The 27124-nt window shown below is 48.2% G+C and overlaps 1 protein-coding gene across 11 annotated transcripts in view; it reads right to left on the bottom strand.

The window, feature by feature from the left end:
* The window catches only part of CACNA1E (calcium voltage-gated channel subunit alpha1 E), a 492344-nt gene that overhangs the window by 14451 nt on the left and 450769 nt on the right, over positions 1-27124 (bottom strand). For 7 of the 11 annotated variants that reach the window (XM_032317765.1, XM_032317767.1, XM_032317769.1 and 4 more), the window contains 11 exons: positions 26462-26626; positions 25739-25849; positions 21945-22028; positions 20861-20986; positions 17827-17892; positions 13809-13900; positions 13083-13248; positions 8455-8582; positions 3269-3365; positions 1096-1201; positions 138-245 (listed from right to left, as the gene is read on the bottom strand). In XM_032317765.1, the coding sequence (XP_032173656.1) occupies positions 138-245; positions 1096-1201; positions 3269-3365; positions 8455-8582; positions 13083-13248; positions 13809-13900; positions 17827-17892; positions 20861-20986; positions 21945-22028; positions 25739-25849; positions 26462-26626 (1249 nt within the window). Of the gene's footprint in view, positions 1-137; positions 246-1095; positions 1202-3268; positions 3366-5258; positions 5356-8454; positions 8583-13082; positions 13249-13808; positions 13901-17826; positions 17893-20860; positions 20987-21944; positions 22029-25738; positions 25850-26461; positions 26627-27124 lie in introns of those variants that run through there. The other 4 variants (XM_032317766.1, XM_032317775.1, XM_032317773.1 and 1 more) reach the window with 2 other exon arrangements.

Genomic DNA, 27124 nt, shown 5'->3' with positions numbered 1-27124 from the left:
ATGTTTTCAGTGCATGCAGAAGGGATTAAGAAGTGAGGGATCTGGGATTCCTAAGGATAAAAGAGCACCCTTTGCTTATCTCTTTGGTCACTTCCTGTTCCCACAGAGACAATGCAACCCAGGAGGAGACCCTGCACCTTTGGGCATGGGCACAAGCAGATCTAGCATCTTCTGGGACAGGTGGGGCCAGATGGCCAGGGTCTCCTTTTGTAGCTCCGAGTCTAGCTGCTGTCTGTCTGCACCACCTAGAAGATAAATTTTAATAAATAGGACAGACACGCAAATACCAAGGACTGAGGGAGTAGGTCGGGGCAGGAGCTGAATCAGCAGGGCCCCTCATATGGTCACTGGAAGTTCTGGCACTGAGTGACTGTGGATCTTATAACACCAGGTCTTTCTGCTGAAGAAGCAGAACACAATTTGGCTCTCCTTTTTAGTGACTCAGGGATATCCTGCGACAGAGATCTGAGGCCCCGAGACCAAGAGCAGCTTCCTTATTCATTTGAAACACCTCCCAAGTGCTTAATACATCAGAGGAAAAAATGAAAAGAGCCATAAAGAGACTCCCCTGCCTCATGAGATGTACATCAATTCTCCCAGCGACTCTGACTCCCTGGTCTGAGTGACCTGAGTTTTGGATCAGGCGAGAGCAGGAAGGCTGGAGGGCCATCTGGAAGTAGTAAGCCTGTTCTCTCTCCTCAGTCACTGCAAGAGACATGGAGAGGAGCAAAGTGCTGCCCTCTACAACTCCAGCTGCGAACCTTTCAGGGCATCAGAGATACCAATAAGGAAGAAAGGACAGAATCAAAAGTCTTCTGCTCAATGAGCAAAGACTTCTAAAATGCCTACTATGTACCAGACCCGGAAGACTGCAGGCTGGTAAAGCTGAAAGGAGCCTTAGAGATGATCAAACCATTCATTTTTCCAGGAAGAGAAGACAAACATTATAGTCACCAAGTCAGAGGTGAAACTAGGACCCTATAGAGCTGATTTCCACATCACAGCATTGTCAGATGGATCCGAGTTCAAACATCTCCATCTTGTGCCCCCCTTGGGTGAGTCGTTCCAGAATCCCGTTTTCCCTCCCCGGCTCACCTTTGGCGATCTTGATGTCCAGAGCTGTCCGGATCAGAGCCATCAGTGTGGAGGTGAAGTGGACCGTCATGTCCTCAGCCACTGGCATATTCATCAGGACCAATCTCTGTGCGAAAGAGAGGAAACAAAACAGCAGGAAGAAAAAAAAAAATACCAAAAGAAACCTTGGTGAGAAGTGAAGAAAAGTCAGGGGTCAAATGCAGAGACAAAAAAGAAGGGCAAGGATTCCCTGTCCCTGATCCTACCTCCTCTCCCTGCTTCTCACTTCAGGCGCATTCACGACTGTGTAGTAAGTCAGTTTTTTTCCTAGGAATATCACCAAATTCCCAAAAGTCATTCTTCAGGACTCCTCTACGGTCCTAAGAATGTCTTTAGTAGGGACGGAAAGTGATTTCTCAGAGAAGTGGCTCGGAGAAGAGAGTCCGCTCTAGGAGGTGACTCCATTCCCAGATTCGAGGCTGCCGTTCCCCTTTGTCCCCCAGACACCCCCAAAACTCACATGGAAAGACAGTGATGGGGGAGATTTCGCTCTGCTTATCTGACTTGAAAGATGCATCCTGATGCCCCCTTTTTGAGTCTTTAAAAGGTGAAATTTGCCAGCACATGACTAAACATGCATAAGTCCAACTTATCCAAAGGATGAGGTGGAACAGGATAGAGAAGGGGGAGAGTGCAAACAGGGTCTGGGGAAGAAGGCTGGGCAGCGCGGAGGAGAGAGAATGAGAGAAGGGTGACCAAGGCAGGAGCAGAGTGGGCAGGCCTTGTTCCCCTCGCCCGAAGGAAGGGATCAAATTGAAATGGCCAAATCCACTTTCCAGAGAGTATCTTGCTTTTGGAATCCTTTGACTTTTCCTCCAGGCCCCACACCCCCTCTCCCACCAAGCTTCATCCCAGAAATTCAAAGAACTTAATACCACATCCCACCACCTGGTCCTTTTGGATGTGGCCATCATGAGCAAAAAGGATGCCAGCCTGTGAGCTGTGCATGAAGAGCCATGTCCTGGACCCTAAAGGGCCCTGTTCCAAGGAGATGCTCTCTGGAGCCGTACAACTTGGAGGTAGAAGCAGCAGAAGGTCCTCTGGCAGAACCACCAGCCTAGCAGGGAGGGACGTGTCTCTTCCCAAGGCAGGATCTTTAATGCTCCATTGGAACATCTCGCCTAATGTGATTCCACAGACACGGTGTCTTAGAGTGTAAAGTCAGTTTCTTGTTTGTATCTGAGTGCCATCTCTCTCCCACTTCCTTAAGCTTCTAGACAAGTGGCAACACTGCTGGGGTGCATTCCTAGATGAAGGAGCTCCAGAGTGCTGGGTCAGTCTAAACACCATACAGTAACTATTACTAACAGGTGGAGAAGAAAAGCAGACCCCAAAGCTCTGAGTACCCTGAGAGCAGGTGACTTCCCATATACAATGCTGCTCTGAGCAGGCTATGGGGAATCCTCCCGTGACTCCAGGGCCAGGCCCCATCATCAGTCATGCCAAGAATGCAAGTCTAATGTGGAGGGCAACTTGTGCCCATTGTCACCTTTCCCCTTGTACTGACAAGAGAGCCCAGCAGCTGGGCCAGTAGGGGAAGGGAGCTGGATCCTTCCGTGTGTGTCACGGAGGTATGTTCTCCCCTTTTTTTGATACCTAGAAGGAACCATGCCATGGTTCCTTCCCACGTCAAAGGAGAAGAAATTTGTTAAGAGTTTACCCCTCTCCTAAAAAATTCTTGAACCACGTTTAGACAAATTTCTGTATTTATTTTCTTAGCTTATCTAATTGAAGATTTTGTTTTATATATAGGCTCTGATAGGAGTTTTGCTATAGGCTTCCTTCTTGCCCATATATGCTATCTTGCCGGCCACCGCTCAGCCTCCTCTGAGGGAACACGCTACTTAACACTTCCTTCCCGGTAATCTGCCCACAAGAAGCCACACGCTTGGAGAAACGCAGACTCACCCATACCACGCCCCAAGGTGCAGAGTCTTGCCAACCGTGCTTTGTAGTGTTCTAGGACTCTGTACTTCCAGGAACCTTCCTTGCCCTTCCATCTCATGGTTTCTTTTCCCCTCGGTTCCCTCCTCCACCACTCCAGCCCGGCGTCCTCCCCGTGTTCTGGCCTCCCCACAGCGGGGCCCCATTTCCTGTTGGTCTCTAGCCCAGAACAAAGGAAGGGGTGGTCTACCTTATATGCCACTTTGGAGGGACATCTCTTGCCGAGGCCTAGCGGTGGTGACATGAGAGTCAGCATTTCATACATCTCAGTGTAATGGATGCGGCCACTGCTCATGGAGGGGTGGGAAGTGGGGGGTGGGGGTCGGCGGGGCAGGAAGGGTGACAGGGAAAGGAACAGGAAGTGGGGAGAAGGATGCAGACGGGGAGGAGAGGAGAACAGGCATTCCCAGAGAGCCAAAACAAAACAAACAAAATAATACAGAAAACAGGAGAAGAGAAACAAAACAAAATGGACAAACAGAAAAAGAACAGGAAACCTGTTAATCAAGGCAAATCATACGTGTGACTCTGTCCTGGTGCGGATTTATATCACGCCCCACACAGACCCGGGAACGTTGGTGGCAACCTTTTGGTCCCTCTGGCTCTGTTTTTCTCCTCCTGGATGACCAGGACCCTACTTGGCTGTTCACGCTACCCATCCCCCATTCAACACAAGCCTGTGTGCAATTCCCAGGGCTGTGTGTGAGCGGTATAAAACGGATAGACGGTGCTCCAGCCACGGGTTAGGACTCCTGGCCCCAGTGGCGATGGGGTCCCCGACCCGGAAGGCAGGCCCTTCTCCTCCCCTCGACCCACAGGTGGAACATCGTGTATCCCTCTCTGCGGTGTGTGTGCAGCGGGAGGTGGCAACTTGCACTGGAAGTGGTGGGCTGCCCTTTCGCATCGGCCCCGTTGCTTCCACCTGGCTTTGCGGGGGAGAGCGCTCCCTCCTCCCAGCATGCCCCGGGCCGATGGCATGCTGGGGACAGGAGAAACCAAACCAGGAGGAGAAAGAGCATCTTGCATGCCATGCCGCCCTCCCGGCTCTCCCCACATGCGGCTGCAGGTTTCACTGGGGTGCGGTTTAAAGAGTCTCAGCGGAGGCAGCTGTTTGGCCTGCTGGGGACGGGAGTCAGTGTGTCGCCACCCTCAAGCCAGCTCCTTCCCGTTGCCCACGCTGGCCTCGTCCTGGCCCTACTACGTCTTCCGCCAGCTGTGGGACCGTGCTATGCCCAGAGAGCACCCCCTTCCTGCCGGCAGTGCCAGGAGAGGCTTCCTTCTCTAGTGGCCTTGGCCTTGGACGGCGGCCTGGCAGAGCCACTCCTGTTCGAGTTCCCTGGGGCAGGCAGACTTGCAGAGGGGGCCCTGTGTGCTCCTGAACAACGTCCTTGGTCTCACAAGCAAGCAATGATGTGGCAGTTAGGACAGGCCCCTTGGTCCCCTTAGCAGTCCGTGGAGGATGCTAAGGCAAGGCATCCGCTCAGGAGCCCTCTGTCACCTACAGACACCTTCCCAGACCCCCTGAGCTGCCGCATTCTTCCACACGCCACCGAGGCGCCCCCCTCTTCCCACTCCCCTTCAGCTCTCAATCCTCTTGGTTTCTCACTCCTCCTTTCTACTCTCGAGCTCTTACAACCCTTTCTGGCCAAACTATCCAGGAGCTGGAGGGCACGCGGAGGGAGGGATGACTAGGACCACGCCAGGCTACTTTCCACAGGGGAGGAGGACGCTACTTTTACCAAAAGGAGGCTCTCTGTTCTCCAGTGAAGGGAAACCAGTGAAGATGTCTGCATTCTCTGGAGGACGGAGAGGTCCCTCTGCTGACATCTCCAGATTCAGGTGGAGTGGGGAGAGAGACAGAGTGTGTGTGTGTGTGTGTGTGTGTGTGTGTGTGTGTGTGGTTGTGTGTGCGTACACACGTGACTGAGTTGTGCATGTGCTGAACAGTGAGAGAGGTCAAATAAGCATTCTGTATGAAGTCCTTCTACCTCCCCCCACCCCACAATGTGCCCTTCTTCCTTGTGTAACAGCTGCTGGTTCTGGGAGGGTTTGGACCTCTTTAAACTCAAAGGAAAGCAACATGAAGATTCCCTCATGTGGCGCAGTGGGGTGGAGCAGACGGAGAGAAGGGTTCGAGGTGCACCCCACCGCCGGTCACGGCTGGGGACTGGGAGGCAAACCTTGCAAGCCACCCTGTAGGGGCAGTTCTCTCCCAGGCCCAGAGGCGGCGAGATCACCCGCACTAATTTGTACATATCCTTATACGGGATCCTGCCGCTGCAAAGGAAGCACAGGCGGGTTAATAGAGGACACTCAGCAAAGGGCGGGAAAGACATGACAGTGTAGCCATGACCATGATGGCTGGAAGAGGAAGAACAGCTGTTTTCTTCTTTCCTGGGACCCGGCACGAGCCAGACCAGGACAGACTGAGAGCAGTAAGCATCAGAGAACCATCATCTTGCTGAACTGCACTGCCCCCGATTTTCTAAGGAAATCAGAGCCCATCCAGTGCCCAAAGGGCCTGCCGAATGGCCAAGAGCCCCTCCGAGACACCTATCTGGCCCATGCTTAGCCAGATGCAGGAAACGGACGGAAGCTCGAGCCAGGCCTTGAAGAACACAGCTTGATGGTTCACAAAGGCCTCTGACAGCCATCAAGAGCAGATGCCAGGCTGCCGGGAAGTGGACTCCCCAACTGTGTGCTTTTCACAGACATTGATTACAGTCGGTTACTCAGACCCACTTGTCAGGGGCAGTGGGAAGTCGGCATCTCTCTGCAGACGGAGAGAGACCAATTCCCCATTAGGCTAATTAGCAGGGAGCACAGTGAGCACAAGGGAAATTTGCAAAGGGCTTTGCTTCGCGTGGTGGCAGATTATTCCCGAGTTCAGCCGGGGCAAGCTCTGCTCTCCTCAGTGGGCGCCTGCCTGGATCTGTGCTCAGAGAGCAGCCTGGGAGGGGGCCGTGGACATCCTCCCTCCCGCTCTGCTGCTGCCAGCCAGCCCACAAGCAGGCAGCCTGGCTGGATCCAGCCAGAATTCCAGGAACAACATGACCTGTCTTACCACCCTTCTATCACGGGTCTGCTAGGGAGTCCTGGCTTTGTGCAGGAAGGACAGAATCAACAGTGGATTCATTTTCAGTGGCTAAATCATCCGCTCTGACAGAGACAAGACAAGGAAGCTACCTCCTGGGATGGAACATGGTTTCTACCTGAAACTATGAACCCACATGTCTACCTCTGAGCATCCCGTCCTTGCCAGCAGCCATGGGAGGCTCTGTCCCAGCTTTACTCTTTCTAGTCTTTTCTTGATGTTGCTGTTCATTCCTCCTCTTGTTCTTAATAGCAGCTCATTGGTACTTCAAGTCTCTTGATCCTTGAGACGAAGTTCAGTTAACCATTTGCTTTGTTTCTTGAGACTGGGATGTGGGTGGGTTTATCCTGCCTATAAGCTGGTTTTCCCCGTGTCCCGTCTCAGTTGGCCAAGACATTGGCTCACGTTAGCTCTGTTAGTTCTCCGCCCCCCACCCTTAAACTCAAGGAGATGGCCAGTGAACCAACCAGCCTGCTATGCTGTCAATTTCAAAGCAGAAGGGGTTCTCCTTTCTATTTTTGCTCTCTCATAGCTCTTAGATCTAAGTCTCGTGATTTTATTTTTTTTTAAATTTTTTTTTAGTTCTCTTGGAATTCTTTCTTCCCAGCAGCTGGAATGAGTGGGGAAGAGCATGTTTAATTCACAAGGCTTTGGGTCCCAAGATAACATGAGCTAGGTGAGCAATGAACTCTTCGACTAGCAGTTCTCCTCTCTCAGGAAAGAAGACGTGCCTTCTCAGGCTCCCCATCTCATGGCCATCCACATTCAAACCAATGTTCCGTAATTTCTGGTTGCTTTCCCATATGGTTATTATCAGTTGTTACAAACATGATCTAACATAATCCACACGGCCACTCTTCGAGGTAGGCAGGGCGTCATTATCACCATTTTACAGATGAGGAGGCTTAGTGTAGTTACATGACTTGTCCAAGGCCACAGGGCCAGTTCCATGTAGCCCCTGCCTACATTGCCTCTAACATACCACCCATGGCTTTCTGAGCAGCCTATCTACCAGAAAGTAGACCTAGCAAGTAAACGCCATTGCTCAGCCATTGTAATAGGAATGGATTTGGAGAACTCTGTGCCCTAAGTCACTAATAATTACTGAGGGGAAGAGAAATTCTGATTCACTCTTCCAACACTTGACCCAAGTTCAAGAGCCTTGCAGGAGGGTAGATTTTAGGAAGAGTCTCAGATTATGAAGGGGCTCCAGGTGGAAGCAACGTGGGCCGTTCCTGTGAAGGATGGCCTTTCCTAGTATTTTTAGAAGTGGACCAGAATGGGTAGATTGGTGAGATAAGATCTTAAAGCTAAAATGACACAGGACAGAAAAGTTCCTGTGGAGTAATTGCTACCAGAGCAGTCACCCTGTCCTCAGCTTGAGAGGTCAAAATGCTGCCTTTGTGCAATAAAGTAGGGATCAACATTTTTTTTTTTCTATAAAGGGTCAGGTAGTATTTTTGATTTTGAGGGTCACACTGTCTTTTACACAACTCAGCCTCATAGTGTGAAAGCTGCCACAGACAATGCATGAATGAATGGGTGTGGCTATGTTCTAATAAAGCTTTATTTACAAAAACAGGCAGTGGACCAAGTTTATCCCTGAGGCTGTAGCTTACCAAACCCTACTCAAAAGCTCAGAAGGCATATCACAGGAGAAATACTAGACAGTGAAAGAAATCTGGGGAGGTTATTCACGCAAATTCCTGCCATGTAATTCAATTCTATGCAACAAAAATCTTCAAGTGTTTAAGGGATCAGTTGGAAGAATGACTTGCTCGGTTCTTAACATAATTTCAGAGTCATCTCAAACAGTATCTTTTTAGAGGGATGAGAGAGACAAAATGCTATTGTCACTCTCCGTGATGGCCAGATGTTCAAGTAGCCCAGAAAACCATCATCAACCCACCACCCTCCCTGCTCCAGGGACTCAAAAATTGAGTCCACTAACCATTGGCAGGGGAAAAGAACAAGGTTACAGAAAGCCCCTCTGGTGACTGAAACCAACGATTCTGAGGTACAGATTGTGTGATGAGATTGGCGAAGAAAAGAAAAGCCTGTCACAGAAGGAATGGGAGGGGGAAGGAAGATAAAGAAGCTATGGTCTTGATGACTGGCTTAATATCAGAGCCAATCTGAGGTCTGGCCTGTCCTACAGGCCATGACTGAGAGGAGTTTCCTCTCCTTCTGTAACAGGCAGGCATCTGATTCCAACCCCTTCCTTGGGAATTCCAGAGGCCCTGGATACGGGCCCCACCGGGATGGCCGAGAGGCCTACGCACCATGCAGCTCTGTCATATTCTGCCCAGACGCGGACAAACTCGTCCAAGTGGTGAGGCCCTAAGATGGAGGAGTCCCGAGTCAGGTACTCAAAGTTGTCCATGATGACGGCCACGAACAGGTTGAGCATCTGGAAGGCAAGGGGGAGAAGAGGAGTTAGGGGAAACCTATGCAGGAAAACAGGCTTCAAGGCAAATGAAGAATTCAGAAGTCTGTGGGGCCACAGCTCCTAACAAAAGGACTGCTGACCTTGCTGTTTCCATTCTAATTTCCACACACTTCCTTGTGTGAGCCTCAGTACGTCACTCTTCAGGGCCACTTTCTATTGGCAAAGAACTCCATAAAAAGTCACTTTATTATCTGTTCAGTTAATCTAACTGATTTGTAGCAGAGGGGCCACAACAGTGACAACATTCTCAAAGTGAAGGCCTGACACCAGCCTTCCCTTCTAGCCTCCCCTGGCCCTGTCTCTTGCTCCACAAAAGGAGCCATCAAGGGAACCGGTGAGGTGTCCTAGAGCTCACTGCAAGGCTTCCTGTGTGATGGCCTGCAGCTGTTCACGCCCCTTGGTCCCTGTCCTCTCGCTTATTTGTTCAACAACATTTCTTGTGTACCCACTGCGTTGTAGAGATCCAGGCGTTAAGGATGGGAAATAAGAAAGCTGTTGTCCAGAGATACACGCCTATGCCTCACACGTTGCTTAAAACACAGCAAGCCTTCCTAGGTATTGATGCTTGAATAGTCTTAAAAGACTTACTTGGTATTTAGCAGAGACTGTGATGTATCAGGAATATACAAATGCTATAAATCTTTTTAGGAGCCATGAAAGAAGCGTATGCAGGATACACTGGGATCAGAAAGGAGTATGGATATGAATTTCATATAATCTCCAGTTCCTGAAATATCATCCATCTTTTGACTTTTTCCATAACAATTTAAGAATGTAAAACCCAGGGTGCCTGGGTGGCTCAGTGGGTTAAAGCCTCTGCCTTTGGCTCAGGTCATGATCTCAGGGTCCTGGGATCAAGCCCCGAGTCAGGCTCTCTGCCTGCCTGCCTCTCTGCCTATTGTGATCTCTCTCTGTGTCACATAAATTAATAAAATACTTAAAAAAAAAAAAAAGAAAGAAAGAAAGACTGTAAAACCCAATGGTATAGCTCAGGAGCCAGACAAAAAGTGGTGGCAAACCAGATTTGGCCCTTGGGCTGTAGTTTGCCCATTTCTGGTCTCAATTATGAGGAAGCCACAGAATACACCAAAAGCGTTTATAGTAGGGGAGAGACCAAGGTCTGTTTCATCCAGAAAGAACCCTTGGCAGCAGTGCAGAGGGTACCCAGGAGATCTGTGAGGAGAGTTCTGCGGTGCTCTTGGACCAACCCAGTGGGGACAGTTGAAAATCAAAGGACACGGAGGACATGGAATTGACAGAACTTGAGCACAGTGAGCACACTCTGCCGTTGCTTCTTGGCTGCCTAGTGCTCATTTACTGTAGGTCTGGTCTCTTGAGGACACCCCCCCCCCCCCCTGCCTATTTCCAGTCAACATGCTTCAGTGAGGCACCACCTGTGACCCGGGCCTCAGCCATTGAATCCCATTCCCCTGGGCCATAGTGACTGGTGATCCAATCACAGCCAACCTTCTGGGCAATAGACTTGTTTTTCCCTGTCAGGTGTACCAGTGAGGACTGGGGTCTAGAACTGCTGCAACTACCATCTTGGAGCCACAGGTTGGGGTGTTTGAGGAAAGAGCTCTCACGGTAGAGCCCGGAGGAAGAGATCCATACGCAGAGAAAGAAACCTACTTACGCCTCTGCTGCCCCAGGGTTTTTCATTTATATGTGCCTGTAAAATCCCTTTCTGCTTAGGCCAGGGGGAGCTGGGCCTTCCTTCACTCACGAGGGAGAGAGTCCTGCCTGAGACAACTGGCTGATGAGGTAAGAGAGGAGGTTCCCAGGTGGATGGAGGTGCCAGAGAAGCAGGCAGCCTATGAGGTAAGGAGAAAGTCGGGTGCCTGGGTGGCTCAGTCGGTTGAGTGTCTGCCTGGCTCAGGTCATGATCCCAGAGGCCCAGGATCAAGTCTTCATCGGGCTCCCTGCTCAGCAGGGAGTCTGCTTCTCCCTCTGCCCCTCACCCCACTCTCATGCTTTCTCTCATTCTCTCTCAAATAAATAAAAATCTCTTAAAAAAAGAAAGAAAGGCAGGAAGGAAGAACAAAGTCTGTAGACAGGATGTGGCTGGAGTCCTCTCCATGAGTCTTTATGGAGAGACTGGCCACCTGCACCCTAACAACCCCTCTCGTCCCTGCCTGACTGCCTCCATCCTGCTGCCTGGGATATACGTGGGTGCCTGGAGGTCTGGCTCCTGGAGGTGGGGTCCTCAACACTCTGTGGAGCCACCCTAACACACCTGTACTGTCTTTCCGCAGACCTCACCGGTGTGTGAGGGGAATAAACGTCTCCTGGTTAAGCCGCTGATGTCTGGGGAGTTCTGTTCCGGGCGGCTGAACCTAAGCCCAGCATGGGCCCGGCCTTTCTTTCTGTCACTGACATGGGAGACACAGTGAACATGTTCCTTCATTGCCTGGGTTACGAAGGGGTTTCCACATAGCCACACATGTGTTTTACAGTCCCTTCACAGTACTTATTACTAACACGAACAAAATCATTGTTTTACGTTCATATAGTCTTTCAGAGTGGGGTGTGCACACTCAAACCTATTATTTGTTTTAACGCTGCTCTAACCTCGTGAGGCAGACTTAATTACCCATGGCCCTTCGAGGACCCAAGTGCTTCCTTGACACGTCGTATACTCTCAGCTCCAGGCACACGGCCTGGCACATCACGGTGTACCAGTAAATCTTGCTGGAGCGGCTGGTTTGAGTGAAGAAACTGTGTGACTTGCCCAAGGTCACAAAGTCAATCTCCGGTCGGGCTGAGATTCGAAAGCAGATCAGCTCAGGCTGAATATAGCCTCTTTAAAAATAACAAGAATGTGAATTATGCAGCACCCTCCATCTCCAAATTCTCAAAGTACCTTCCTAGTCTCTAATGAATTTTCCAGTTATATCTTCAGTTTCTTTTTAAATATGTATCATTAAACACTTACATCATGGAGGACAAAACCGAAGTGTCCACATGCCCTTCTCGATGGTCCTCTGTGTCACCCGACAACAGCCCCATCAACAAAAGGCTTGTGGGCCTTCCTCCCTTTGCCTCAGATTGACAGAGAGACTGAAACCCACTCACAGCCTCACCCCCATACCTCCAAGATACTGTTCTGTGTTCTTTTCTTCTTTTCATTGAAAAACCTTTCACACCCACAAGAAGGGAGTGTATTAAAAACACATGTACCCGCTCACCATGCACGTAATACCCTTATGATCAAGCCCTTTTCCCTCCCATTTACAGAAGCTACAACAGGGAAAATGTCTGACCATGCTAGGACAGCAGCAAAGCCAAGACCACACAGCGCAGGCGACCTGAGCCTCCAGCAAGCTCGCTGCCTGCTAGGTGAACCCACCCACTACCCTCAGAAGCCACACCAGAGAGCTTCTCCACACCAGCCAGCTGGACACATGGCAAATCCCTCGCAGTCACCTCAGAGAGGCAGAAATGCCTGGACGGGACCTAATTCATCTGCTGACACAAGGCTGTGAGGTTAACCGCCTCTCAGGGGCCCTGCTTTAGTTTCAGATTTTTTTTTTTTTTAGATTTTTATTTATTTATTTGACTCAGAGAGAGAGCACAAGTAGGCAGAGGGGCAGTCAGAGGTAGAAGCAGGCTGCCCGCCGAGCAGGGAGCCCGACTCCCTGAACCCCAGGACCTGGGACCATGACCTGAGCCTAAGGCAGATGCTCAACTAACTGAGCCATCCAGGCGCCCCTAGTTTTGGATTCTGTTCAGCCGGCGACACGACCAGTGAAGCGAAGCCGAGGGATGTCAGGGCGGCTAAAACACCAGACTGACCCTTTAATGGATCTGGCAGGACCTCATCTAGGGTTACGCAGCATAGAGATTTTGGGAGTCCGGGTGCTGACTCACGGTTTCTCCCAAAGAACAGATTAAGAAGGCACCTAGGGCTTCTCACCATTTTCTAAGTGGGCGTGTTCCACATATGTCACTCAATATTTACTAATGCCCAAAGCGATCCTTTCACGTCTGTCAGCCGGCCAACTGTCATCAAACATAATGACATAAGTCAAGAGACCGCATCGGTGACACTGTATTCAGTCACCACTCTACTCCTATTAATCCTATCACTTCATATTTCCAAAGTACCTTTTCGCGACAGTTTGAAAGGCTACAAAAGAGAGCTAAGATATGCTTAGCTCTACTGGTAAGATAAAATACCTGAGGTACAGAGAAGAGAAATGTACTCTGGGTCACAACAGAGCCAACACGAAACTCAGTACTCTATTCCCTAAACTCCATTCCACTCATCATTCTTTCTCACAGCCCTCCTTCCCTAGAGGCAACAAAATCTGCTCGGTGGCAGCCATGGGAAGTCACTCACTGGGGAGTCCACTAGGCGTCCTGGCCTTCAAGAGTTCCTTGGGGGGTGGGATGAGGTGGGAGAGGGGAGGCGAAGGGACGGCCCGCCGCATCTCGAGCCAAGAGTGCAGGTTTACTCACCAAGAAGGAGCAGAAGAAGATGAAGGAGACAAAGTAAACGTAGGCCAGATCTGTGCCACAGCGCTCATTCTCGTTCTGCCCCGAAGGCGCGGTGGTGTCTGGCTCGCAGCCTTTCTCCCCGAGGCACGACAGCATTATCTCCTGCCAGGCCTCGCCTGTGGCACTCCTGAGCCCCAAAGACATTATGGTTAGTGGTAGCTGGTCCGCGTGTCTCATCTTCTCTTTGGCCCTCCTTCCCGACCCACCCATCCCTTCCTTTTCCCTGTATGGTTCCCCCGTCTCGTACTCTCCATGTGGAGATGGAACATGCCAAGGAGGTCTCCCCTGGGCTCTGCCGTCGCACCCACTACTTCTCTGTTTTTTCAGAAGTGTCTGCTGACAGCGGTTGAGACAGTGGTGGGAGGAAGACCCCACACAAACCTGGCCATCCAGGGTTTCAGCCCTTACATGGAATTCGATCTGGAGGAAACTGTCCTCCCCTTCCCCACTCAGTGTTCTGAGCCTGCAGTCTACAGATTATCTACTGAGTCAGAGACGCTGCGGAGACTTCCTGCTGTCATTGGAGCCGGTTTTTAGAGCCAGTGCCCCTCCCCACCTCTGCTTCTACTGTATGTCCTCATAGGAGCAGAGCAAGCAGAATAAAGAGACAAATAGGAGGAAAAGGCAGACTAACTCTGTCTCCCTCAACAAGAGAGCTCCTGCTACAACAGCTACGCATCCAGATACCTGAAGAGTAACATGAGGGACCCGAAGAAACTCCGGAAGTTGTTGTGTCGGTTGATGTGACTCTCCTCATCTAATTTTATGTTTCCAAACACCTTGAAAAGAAAACAGCAACAACAAAAAAAAGAGCATTACCGGCTGTGTCATGTGCCCTACACATGAATATTAGCCGCATCTGCCTCTACTAGGGTTGGCAACGCATACACGTGGCCCTTCTCAATGGCCTAACCCTGACGCAGACAGGATTAGACCCAGACAGGCTGGTGGACCCCATGCTCCTGGCCTGCTGTAAAGAAGTAATTATGTTCTCCACTGCAGCAAAGGGGATCCAGGGCCACAGAAGGCAAGATCTTTTGGAAGTCACTCTGCCTGTAGGTAGTTCCTCCCACATCTAATTTGGTCTCTTAATTTCCATGGTACCTGTCACCAGGGTACTCAAGCAGTCTGTCAAAGATGTACCCCATCACAGAAGTGCATGGAAGGAACTACCCCTTTCTTCCTGTCTCTGCTAGTAATGATGGGAGCATGCGTCTTTGCAGAAGATGTGATTCACGTCTTAGACAGATATTGTGCTAATATTTGTAAGTTGTGTGGGTCAGAGAGAGGCATCTCAATCTTCCTTGGATATGTTCCTATCCAGAATGTCAAACTGAGAAGGTCAGTACATCTATAATCTAGAGTCCACAAGAATGAAGGCACAGAAAGCCAAGTCCTGACCAAGAGGTTGAAGGAAGTCAGGACAACCGGATACTTAGAAAAGGAGAAATAAGATGCATTTGTGTAGATCTGGCTACGGAATAAGTTTATAAATCTACTGTTGGTTTTTGAGCTCGGAATGTGGTCATTATGCAAATTCACGTGAAAAAAAAAAAAAGAGGGAAAACTCAGAGATATTTGTCCATAGACAAGTGAATGATGTTGAACTCCTAGAGCCTAACTATCTTCGGATGAGAAGGGCACCCCTCCACCCGCACTACCCAGCCCCAGCCATGTTTCAGGTGCCAGGATCTAGTCTCACAAGTCAATGTTGGCATAACCGAAGGCTTACAGGTCACTTTCCCAGCCTTTTGAGACTGTTTCCAGCCTGTACATAACATGCTTCCGTTTATCTAATATATGCTAAATAGAACACATTCCCCCCCACTCCCTGAACAGTTTTGAGAATGTGCAATTGAGGAACAATCTCTGCCCCCAGCTATTTTGCTCAAATAACTCCCACTGACACCTGCTTTGGGAACTTGTTCTCAACACTGTTTTTCAAAACCCAAATACTACTTGTCTCTCAGGGAGAATGGAAGTGGCAAGCGAGGCAGCACCAGGGAAAAAGGGAAAGAAGGAAGATAAGAAGGTGCAGGACCCACAAACAGAAATAGTAGGACTGAAAAAGTCCCCCTTAAATTTAGTTCCAGGCACTCCAGGAGAACACTGTCCTACATCCTTGTCTATGTTCACATGCTGTCTCTCCTTTTCACCCTCTCGGTCTAACATCCACGATTTACCCTTCATTGATCACATCCACACGACTTACAGTGTGTGTGTGTGTGTGTGTGTGCGCGCGCACGCGCGCGCACGTGTGTGTGTGTGTTTTCTACCTATGACAATCCTGAAGCCATCATTAATTGTTCTCATTATGATTTTCTCAAACACTTTATCCAGTCAACAACTAGTTGGAGGGCATGCTGGAATTTTGCATGAGGCATGTGTCTAACAGTCAAAGAAACTGAAGCTATTTTAAATCTACTCTAGTTTTCAAGCCAAAAATATATAAATGTATATTTATTGTGAAGGAAGGTTTTATTTTATTTTATTTTTTTAGCTTTCATTTAGCTCTTGTCCCAAACCAAATTTCTTACACCAAAAGGCTTGAAAGAGAAAGAAGGGACACCGAGACCCACTGGAAAACTGAATGGACGTATAAGCTTAAATCTACTTTCACTTGGAATCAGAAAACTTAGGCACATCAAAGGACCTGAGAAGATGTCCATCCAACTCCTGACCAAGTCTGCACAGCTGGTCAGTGGAGGAGCTGAAACTGAAAGCCTCGCCTTCTAATGATCTGTGGCCCCAGGACTCTTTTCCATACCCAGCACGTTACTCCTTCCTTCTATCTCAGATCCCTCTGCAAAGCTCTCTCTCCTTCTAAGATGCATGTGAAAGTTCAGAATAATGGTTCTTCTCATAGATTCATCCTGTTCCTATTCATCTTTCCAATATGGGTCTCCTGCCTTTATGTTTCTGTTTGGATGGATCCCTCTGCTTTGTTATGACTATACCAGATACAACTTCTCTAGTCACAAGCTAGGGGTCAGCCGTGTGCTTGGTGTGGGGTCTCTATCATGGACCAGAAGGAAGACGGCCATCTAAAGGCAAATCACAGTGGGATAGCCATTTGTGTCCCTGTGTAATGGAAATAGGGCTCTTATTTTTTGAAAAGAAGTCTAAGGGCAATAAAATATTAGACACTGCAGTTATTGTGAAGACCACAATTTCATGAGTGAACAACGCCCACATCCCACTAAAGGGTCAAAGAAATACTTGTATTTGCTTGTTGGTGGGAGGAGAGAACATGTAGTACAGTAAGAATACGGGCTGTGTGGCAGACAGAGCTAAATTTAAATCTCGGCTCTCCCACTTACTGAGGCCTCGAACATGTTATAAGTTACTTAACGATGCTAAGCTTCAGTGGAGTCAATGAAACCCACCCATAAACATTTTCACATTGCTCCTGAATACATTAGTCACGTATTGTGTGTGCGCTTGCGGTCAGGGCGGAAGGACGGGGATAAGAGCGCACATTTAGGACGGGGTCTGGCACAGTCAGGCATTCAAACGATGGTAAACAGTTCTCATCATTATCAGCAATATCGAGAACGGTTTAGTACCGGAGATGGTGTTATTCTAGTTTATTATGATTGATGATGAAAAGGAGGTAAGAGCTATTTTAAGCATGGGCAAAAATTGATTACGCTTCTATTTGGCTGTTCAAGAACATTCTAGAATCAATTGTTTGAGAATTAGAAGGACCTTAACAGACATCATCAAGCCGATCAGCAATTTCAGTAGGAGATTCCATTGCCCTGATGCTGTCATGACATCTTTACTGAATTATCCTCATTGAAGGAGAACTCACTACTTCTCAACCAAGTCTCACACTTTTTGACATTTGACATTCTGCTCCTTTTGGAGGACAAAAATCTCTCCAGGAATGGGGTTAGAAGATGGATAAAATTAAGAAGTGCCCACAAGAAAGAGGAGCAAAAAGAAGAGACATTTCAGAGATGTTCTAGAAAAAGGCTGCAGACACGGCGAGCCTGGGAGATGTGCACAGTGGCCCCAGATGGCAGGTGCTGGCGGTCCCAAGGCGGCCAGACTGGCTGACTACAGGAGACCGCCACTTGGCTGAATTTCCATACCGGGGTTTAGTCTCCGCATCTCCAAGTCAGAAAATTCGCCTCCCCTAGATAGGCAGGAAATCCTGTGTGCCAAACTGGATCGATTCCTGGGATCGAGCTGCTGGCTGTTTACAGGAGTCCATCGGCCACAAATGATAGTCACTTTAGAAAGAAACTATGGCCTCTTCTGCTCAGTGGGGCTCTGGCGACCTGAATAAATGTCTACGGTGGGAACTTGATCCACTTCTCAACTCTGAAACTGGAAAGGATGTGGTAACCCAAGAGAACTGTCCAGGAAGCTGCCTGGCTCTTTGATAGGCATCTGCAGGCACACGGCCTTTGGGCGTCCCTAGGATTAGGCCGGCTACTAGGAGCTCTGGGAGTATTCCCAGTCATAAGTCGTAGGGCATAAATCTCAGCCATTTAAGACTTAACTCAAGACACATTTTGTATTGCTGTATACAAGAGAACAACCACCTGACTTTCTTCTAGGTCTAGCTCAAAAATGGGAGATCCTGAGACAAGGAGCATGGTAAGCCTCGCCTTCAATCTATTATGCTCAGGCCGGTAAGCCAGTGACAATCCATGCAATACCTGTCCCCCGCCAGGCTCCTGATACATGAGCTCACCTGCATCCCAATGATGGCATAGATGAAGAAAAGCATGGCAATCAAAAGGCAGACGTAGGGGAGGGCCTGGAAGGAAAGCAGAGACAGGACCATAAATTCAGAGGCAGACAGCTCCCAGGCTCCACAATCTATAGTCACCAGCACTACTACAATTCTTGCCCTGAGGCTGATATAAATGAGGTGGTGGAGGCTGTGCTCTCGCAGAATGCCATACTTTTGCAGAAGGTCATGTCCTCTGACAGGTAAGCTATTGTCTAAAGAGAAGCCTGTCATTTACCTTCCACCAAGGATTCTCACTCAACCAGAAGGGCGGCCCAGATCTCCCAGGAGAGCTGGGGAAACCTCCTGGGCTTACGATGCATCCCACTCTGCATTGCAGAATATTAATAATGTGAGTAATTGTGATGTAAACTACACAGTAAGTACCTAGCTTCAGCTCCCAAATCCCTGTATTACCCCTTCCCATCCTTCACTCAATGCCAAGCCCATAATGGAGAATCTGGGAGCAAAGTGAACAGGCTGAGAATCTCAGTTGTTCATCGTGTCCTAGAAGGCACCTTCGTCTTCTGAGGAGACCTCTCTTTCCAGTAAACACTGGAAACAGTAACACCTCCTGACACTTCATTACGTGTTATGCAAAACTCCAAAAAGCCTTTCAAAGGTTAGCCACTGCAACCCCTGCCGTGAAGCCACGTGGCTCAAAATCCCATAGGCTCCAAGCTGACTGCCACTCTGGGACGATAACATTTCAGTAAGGTGGACAATGGGACAAGCGAAGGAGATGGAAGGTAGGGAACTGCCCTCTGGCTGGCGGAGGATGTAAGGCAATTTGGTTTTAGGGCTGGGGTGCGTTCTAGAATTCTGAAGCGAGCTCAGTGCGGACATGGAATCCCGCCTCTTTTCGTTTACCACCCACTCAGCTCCCTGGAAGACGGTGCAACTATGGGCCTCCACTTTATCTACTGTGCGCAGCACGAATCCCACGAGATCGACTGAAGGCTTTCAGACTGCAAGGGCAGGGCTTATCAACGGAGCCAGCTAAATGAAGAGCCTTGGGAGACTTCTACAACTTGAAAAAAAGGATAAAATTAAAATGCAACTCAGAGTTTCTAGGAGAATCCCCTCCCCAGTAAAATGCTGACTCCCAAGGTCTCCGAAGAGAAAAGTCTGCGTTTCAAGGGGCCATGTGAAGACTCCGTCTGCTGGGAGAAGAGAGAAGGGAGATAGGTTTCTTACAGCTCGAGGTGCTGCTACCTTCTCCCACCTTCTGCTTACTTCCTGCCCTTATTCCAAGTCCCCACTCCCTAGCTCATCTCTCCCGAATCCCAGTTTTTGGAAAAAGATCAAAGGTACATTCTGATCACCTCTCTTATCATGCTAAAAATTCTAACTCAGGAAAGGAAAAATGGGGAAGAATGAAGTAGGGCTCCGTGGTGGAGAACTGGGGGCTATGCTCACGGCCGGTGGGAGGGCGGGGGTAGCTTGGGTAGGCCATGGCAGTGCCCTTTATACTCTGTGGCTCCCTGCTGTGTATTTACAGAGGCAGCCTTTGTAAAGCCAACAATTTCTCTACTAAGTCCTGGGACTGTTCCAAAAAGGAAACACCTCTCCATCACAGTGTCACCTGGACGCAGATGCCCCGTCTCCACTGTTGTATATTCATTGCAATGAGCCAACCACTCTGCTATTAACTTTTGATGTGCTTTTCTTTGCCCTCCACAGTATGCAGTTTTACAGAGAACTGGTGAGCATGATAATGTGACAGGCTGACACATATTTCCTGAGAGACTAACTGTAACTTGTCTGGAAGGTCTCAAGCAAAAAGGTTTTAGAAGTACCTTGTGTATTGGACTCTAAATCCAATTCACCTGAGACTTGGTAAATTCTTACTAAGGTTTTAGATTTCTCCTCTGTCATGTAACTTTGGCAAAGTTCTTTTCATTGAGGTGAGGGCTCTGTAGGAGTTAGGTCACCAAACAATGACTCTGGATACAACCTTGACAATAAAAACGTGGTTGGCAGGAGCCTGAACATCCTTACAACACCTAGTGTCACCTATCAAACCCGCAGGACCTCAATGGAGAATAAGTCATTAATGACAGTGTGCGGTGAACGCTTTTCCAAATGATGAGAAACCACTGAAGTTACTGGCTGACCCTCTCAGGTTCAATTAAAATACATAAATAATTAAAATAGAGGTGGCAATGGGTAAATTCATGATTTCTCAGCTTTGAATCAATGTCATCAAATTTATTTTTAAAACACATTCACTGAGAAGCTTTTTTCTTTAGTAAGAGGAAAAATAGTGGGCATTTGAATAGCACTTAGACCCCGAAACTCCAAAAACAAACCATGATAACTGCTAAAGCCTAAAGACACTGAAATATGTTTAGAAAATTTCTTTTGCAGGAAGTCTCTGCCATTAAAGTCAATCTCAGGTAGCTTTTAAACTTCTAATTCTTACCAATACACCTCTGTATGGCCCCATGAGACCATTCAAAGAAGCTCATCACATTAGCCTGGCCCAAATATCCTATTAGACCATAGGAAACAGAGGTGACCATGAACACGCTGCACATTTGGTGGTTGAGGAAACACACGGACAAAGACAGGGATGGGACTGTATGACTCATCCTGCAATCAAACAGCGCCCAAGGAGTCCTTTGGAAAACTGTTCATGTGAAATCAAGCCACTGGCATGTACGTGAAAATGCAAAAGCTGGCTCCTGACAAGATGGGACTGCTTGGGGCCTTTTGGACTATCTGGAGAGGTAGCACACCTCCTCGGACAAGCCCCAGCCTCCGTGAAGAGAAGACAAGGGAGTTACAAAATGGTGGTGTTTTTCTAGAATGAGATTCTATCCCGTTGGGCACCAGCTGCCTGGCTGAGCTGCACTAGAAGAGAGAACTGCTGCCTTCATTGAAAGTATCTGACAAACACTCATTCCTGGAGGTCAAGGGACCTGGGTGATGACAGCGTGGGGTCAGGCGCTGCTCTATCCAAAAGACAGAGAGGAAGAGTGGCTGCGCTTACCTTAAAGGACTGCACGAAGGTCCAGAGTAAAATACGGATGGTGTAGCCCTGCCGGAGAAGCTTGATGAGGCGGGCGGCTCGGAAGAGCTTCAGAAAGCTCATGTTGAAGCCACTGGTGTTTACCAGCTGGTGGACCAAAAGGAACCTCATAACTAGTGACATTATGATCATTTAGAAAACACTAAGCACTAGTATTTACATATTTATCCCTCATTCTGATATAAAATTTGACATGGATTCTGTCTTTTGTTTTCAATCCCATTTCCAAATGATGAGCCAGCGAGGGCCCTCTCCCCAGCCTTCCCACGCCTGGCTAAGGTGCGGCTCGTACCCCCAGAAGAGTGTCCTGTGTGTATCAGACGAAAGCAGCCTCTCTAGTCTTCCAAGGGTCTCTAGTGCTCCCGACTGCACGTGGATGCCAGCGAGGCAAATGAGTAATCCCTCTAGCACATATGACGCCCATGCACACATCTGATGAGAGTGACAATGAGCTCTTCAAGTCGTCTTTAGAATAAACAATTTTAGGGAAACAATTCAGATAAAACAACTTTGAGGGCAATGATACTATGCCTCTTTTGTCACTCCCAAAGAACCTAGCAGAACGTTGTGCACACTAGCCCTCTTCTGGTACTATTGCACTGACCCCATTAGGTGGCTGCTGTTGAGTCAAGCCAATGAAACAAAACGTCCCACGAGACCCAGTGCCACTCCAGTGTTTGCAGCTCGGGAATGAGGAAATGAACTCCCAGCTCTTAGAGGGCTATGTATTTGGTTTGATGAGTTAAAAATGGACTGTATGCAAGTATGGGCACACACCCACTGTAACTGGGTGCCTTAGTCGGTTGAACGTCTGCCTTTGGCTCAGGTCACGATCTCAGGGTCCTGGGATCAAGCCCTGTGTCAAGCTCCCTGCTCCGAGGGGAGACTGCTTCTCCCCCTGCCTCTGCCCTTCTCCCTGCTCGTGCTCACTCTTTCAAACAAACAAACAAATAAATCTTTTTAAAACAATGGACAGCATACATAGAGGATTCTTTTATGCTACTTCAGGGCCAAGCTTAAAGACAAGGATGTACGAGCCACTCACCTTGCTGTCTGTCAGAATGATTTCTGTGATACTGCCAATCACAGTGATGAAGTCAAAGATATTCCAGGTGTCTCGGAAATAGTTCTGGCGTGCGAATTCAGTCATGGGAGCACCAGAAAAAAAAAAAAAAGAGGAAAAGAAAAAGGAATGGAGAAAAGACATCTTTCATTACATCAGTTGTCACTTGGAATTAAAACTCACCAATTCACATACAAGGTCATTCTAATTTTGGTTTTAGTTTCTTATTTCTAACTGGAAACGCTATTTCTTTACTGATTTGGGAATTTCTCATTTGGGAAGCAGACTTCTTACTACTTGAAGACCTTGTTTTTGAAGCTGTCACTAAAAAGCTACATAAAAAACTATGTAAGAAAGAGATTTGAGGCCAAGCACATTATAAAGTCCCAAAAAGGAAAGAAAGATCATCATCGCCACTTATAAGGCAATAAAGTTATTTACAATATTACTCTAAGGTTTTCTACAATTTTAAATTGTTTATATTATATAATGTGACCCTATAAACATACACTTCTGACTTTCAACTATTAATAAAATTCACAGAGACGTCTTAAGTCATTAAAGGCCAAAAGAAGTGCCAAAAATCTTCTCCTGACTCCACAGGGCGACAAAAGGAGTAGACTTCATCCTTCCCTTCTTTCTCGGCTCTGTTACACCTTTTGAGTAATAAAATGAGTGGGTCGAAGGAGATGGAGGAGAAATAAAGGACCTGGAAAATCCACCAACCATGTAACACTCTGCTTAACAGAGAGAGTAGGTAGGCTCTGCGCCCATTTCCAGCACTCAGGTGAACACAGACCTTGGACTATATTCCTTAAAAGAAACAGTATACTTGGGTTTCCAAAGACATTGGCTTGTCCTTGGGCAGTACCTCCCATAAAAGCCCCTCAGAGCACTGCTGAAGCCAATCCCCAGCAACCATCACAATGAGCCTTAGTGACTTTTACAGTCTGTGCCGGATGAGGACTAGGCCCTTGGAGTTCTTTCAGTTTGTTTCTCTCAGGGACCCTATGGGTAGGTCATGATCAATATCCTCAACACGCTACGTCCATAAAATACCCAGTGGCAGGGTTGGCAAGAAGAGTGGGCAGAGAGGTGCAAACAGTGAGAGCAAAAGGGTGTGGTGAGAGCAAAGCTTTCTTTCTTTCTTTCTTTCCTTCTTTCTTTTTGAGATCGTGGGTGTGGAGGGCTGGTGGGGTCAGAGGAAGAGGGAGGGAGAGAATCTCAAGCAGACTGCCTGCTGGGCATGGAGCCCCACAGAGGGCTCCATCCCAGGACCCCGAGATCATGACCTAAGCCAAAATCAAGAGTCAGACACTTCACCAACTGAGCGGCCCAGACGCCTCACGAAGTTATCTATGAGCACCTACTCAGGACTACAGGTGTAGATGCCTTGGGTACAATAAAGTACCTAAGGCCATAAGACAGCTATTGTGATCCTCATTTTGAATGACAAAACTAAGGCTTAGAGAGGCTTATATGATTCCCAAACCAGGGACACCTGCTGGGCATGTAGAGAAACAGGGCACACAGCCTCACAAACTCACTTTTCCATGAAGAATACCTACTTCCTCAGGAGCAGAACCAAGTCGAGTCTCTGAGTTCCTCAGTTCTCAGGGCTCTCCTAGTCCCAACGTGGACCAAGCTTCTTAATTCTCGGATGGGCCCCCATACAGTAGAAAGAACACGAATCTAGGTCTCAGAGGAGAGGAGCTCTGGATTCCAGTGGAAGGGGGATTATGGTAAAATATGGCTTAGAACAGCACCGTGTATGTAGACCAGTAGATCAGTGTGGACAGACGGTGGGTTTCAAGTCAGGGATTAGACCAGGATCTGAATGCTGGCTCTGCCTTTCAGTAAGATTGGGTCAACTACTGAATCTTCTTGAGTCCTAGCCCATCCAGAAAAGAAACCAATAACGTCTATCTAAGTAGAGCTGTTACGAAGCTAAAATGAGTAATATATAGACTTCCGTACTTAATATGGCAACCCATGTTCATTCTCTCCCTCTTCTTCCTTCTTCCTTTTTTATCCCCATCCCACTTTCCATTTCTACTGCCTTTTACTGTGTCGTCTTTAAAAAGCTGCCCAATTTTTCTGAATGTCAAGTTCCTCATTCAAATTAACAATGTCAACAATGTTAATGATGGCATCTGCCATGTGTATTTTGGAGTATTTGACAAGATCTAACAAAATAGTATATGTTGGGATATTCTGAAAACCTAGAGTACTATAGCAACGTAAAGACTAAATTGGGAGTAGTGGTGTCTTTGATTATGTGAAAATGCCTCTAGATCTTGAATGAAAATATGAAGGTGAGAGTGGGAAGGAGGCAGGCTTTGGGACCAAGTCTGGTTAAGCTTGTAAGTATGTATTCAGCGTTCACCATAATTAGCGCACAGTTGGGGACTTAAGTCAACAATGTCAACAGCATATGTAAGTAATCACGATGCACAGAAAACCTTTCCCTGTTGTGGCACCAGCCTGTCCCTCACTCTGCTCACCCTGCTCAGGGCTAGGCTGGGTTGTAAAGGCATCTTTGTTGGAGGTAGTTTCTTTTTACTCTTTTATTTCCCCAAGTCTCAAAATACTCAAAGGGGAGTCAAGCGAGCAACAATACAGCCACCTGCAATGGGTTCCCTTCAACTCCCCTCCCCAAACCATCAAGTTAATGACTTTTCAAAGAACCATTAGGAGACCAAAAGCAACCACCATAGTCAACACTCAGCAATTATCAAGCCCAGCCCAGAGGCCCCGCTAAAGCTGCTACCAGACAAACCCTTATTGGGATAATAAGCAAAGTTTCTCTTCTTGCAGGGAAAGCCATACACACACACCCCATATTTGAAATGGTAGCTCACACACTGAATAAGTGTGAAACAGCTGTCAAGTGGGTTTATCCGCATCCCACTGATCTCACTGTAAACGCTTAAACAAGGAGGGGGGTGGCAGAGAGAACTATTGTGTTTATAGGACACCTAAGCAAAGGGCTGGGTTTGCTTAACACTGCTGAGAGGAGATGCAGGAATGTGCAAGCGATTGTACTTAATTGTTGAGGAGAAGGAAAATACTCATAAAAGAAAAACTCGGCCCAACCCTCCGCAAACCTAATTCCACCATACCTACCTACCTGCCGATTTACCCTTCTCTCCTTCTCTCTTTCTCTCTCTCTCTCTCCCTCTCCCTCTCTCTCTCTCTCCACACACACACACACACACACACACACACACTTTAATGGTCATGAACCTTTGTAAGCTTAAGTAAAAAAACATTTATTTTTGTTCGCAGAAACTGCGCTTCATATAACTAATGGGAGAAGGATGATTAGGTAAAATCTAGTATCTGCTCTGTTTGAGGGTAAGAGGGACAGACATGTTCCCATCTGAATCATAAAATCTTACACCTTTTACCAGTCAATAAACATTCCAGGCTTATTAGTCCAATTTTTGTTTTGCTCTTTATCTACAAATAAATTACAGTTCTCATAAGAATTCTGTCACCCCTCGACCACTGACAGAACCTGCCAAGACCAGCGCCAATGGCTGCATGAGTACGGAGCTGGGGATCTAGCCTCCTTTCCCCTTTCTCCTAATACCTTCACGCATCCTCTTATCTCTCAGGCAGTTTACTGAGCAGTTGAAACAGGCCCGCAATTAGGTCTGGTGTGTGAACCGTTTCTGGAAGAGTGGGAACCACCCCCCTTCCCACAAAGGCCGGGAGTGCCTCCAGAAGGAAGGGAAGACAAGTGCGATGCTGGGGCACAGGCCGCGCCATACCAAGAAGCCGAACGCGATGACTTTTAGGACACACTCCAGGGAGAACACCATGGTGAAGGCAATATTCAGGTACTTCAGTGCCAGCTCGTAGGTACAGGGAGCAGAGTAGTACTGCCAAGAAGAGAAAAAAGGAGAAAAAGAATCAAACCCTTAAGGTGAGGGGGGGTATGTCGTGTCACCGAGGCTGGCCATCTCTCAACCCTGCCCTTGCGGGCCACTCTGGTGTGTGGTGCAGGAGGCGCGGCACACGTGCTGGAGAGGAGGGCCATGTAGCCCATAGAGCAGAACAAGGCAACATGGAGAAAATCATGGACCACACCCTACAATGGCTACTTATTAGCAAACATAGCCAGTCTTCCTAGAGATGAAGGTGGGTAGGACAGAAACATTTTCAGGAACCAATCACCATTGATTATTAAATAAGATCACACCTCTTCCAACACTTGGAACGTTCCTTTAGAACCCCACGATCATGTGGATCTCCAGACATTCCCACTCTGGTCTGAATCTGACGGCCATCAGCACCTGGAGCCCCGGTGCTACTGGGCCACTACTCTAGGGCTCACTCCTTCATGGGGCTGCTGAACGGGACAAGATCAGAAAGAGATTCCAAAGTGGAGAAGAATGGAAGGAAGCAAGCATCTTCCCCGTGCCTCAAGCCCTGGGAGGGACTGGGCCCCAAGGCCCTGTCTGCTGAGTACCTCCCGGCCACCACCCACTCACCTTCATCATCAGCACGACGGTGTTCAAGGCGATCATGGCCATGATGGTGTACTCGAAGGATGGGGACACCACGAAGTGCCAGACACGGTACTGGAATGTATGCCTGTTCTGCGGCATGTAGCGGGTGAGAGGTTTGGCGCTGATGGCGAAGTCGATGCACGCCCTCTGAAGGAAAGTCACAGCTATTAGCCCAAGCTCAAGTTCCCTCAACCTCGCCCATCAGTGGGCTCTCTGTTAGGTGGCTAGAAGAACGGGACAGTGCAGGGAAACCAGGGTCGGGCTGGACAAGCGAAGGGGGAAAAGGGCAGCAGAGATTAGGGGGACAAAAGTGCAGGTGTGTGGTTTTAAATGAGTACACAGACCTGGGCTCTTATGTGGGATGTGGATTTCATGGTGATCAGTCATGTCCGTCACACAGCCTGCGGCCAACACGAGCAGGCAGGAAGCCTTACCCGATGCCCTCAGTCAGAAGTAAAACTGTCTCCCCATGCATTCCCATAGCACTTTATTTGCTCATGTCTCATAGTCTCAAACAGTTTCTGTTCCATTCCATTACAAAAATAATGAACCCTGCAATGTGCCAGCACTATGTTTGTTCCTAGAAAAGCTGCACTAAGGAAGCCATATCCCTTATCCTTATAGCAAATACAAGCCACAGAGGGA

This window comes from Mustela erminea, chromosome 17 (genome assembly GCF_009829155.1).
Source record: "Mustela erminea isolate mMusErm1 chromosome 17, mMusErm1.Pri, whole genome shotgun sequence".
Taxonomy (NCBI): domain Eukaryota; kingdom Metazoa; phylum Chordata; class Mammalia; order Carnivora; family Mustelidae; genus Mustela; species Mustela erminea.
Note: the sequence above shows the minus strand (reverse complement) of the source record. Positions and strands in the feature narration are given on the sequence as shown.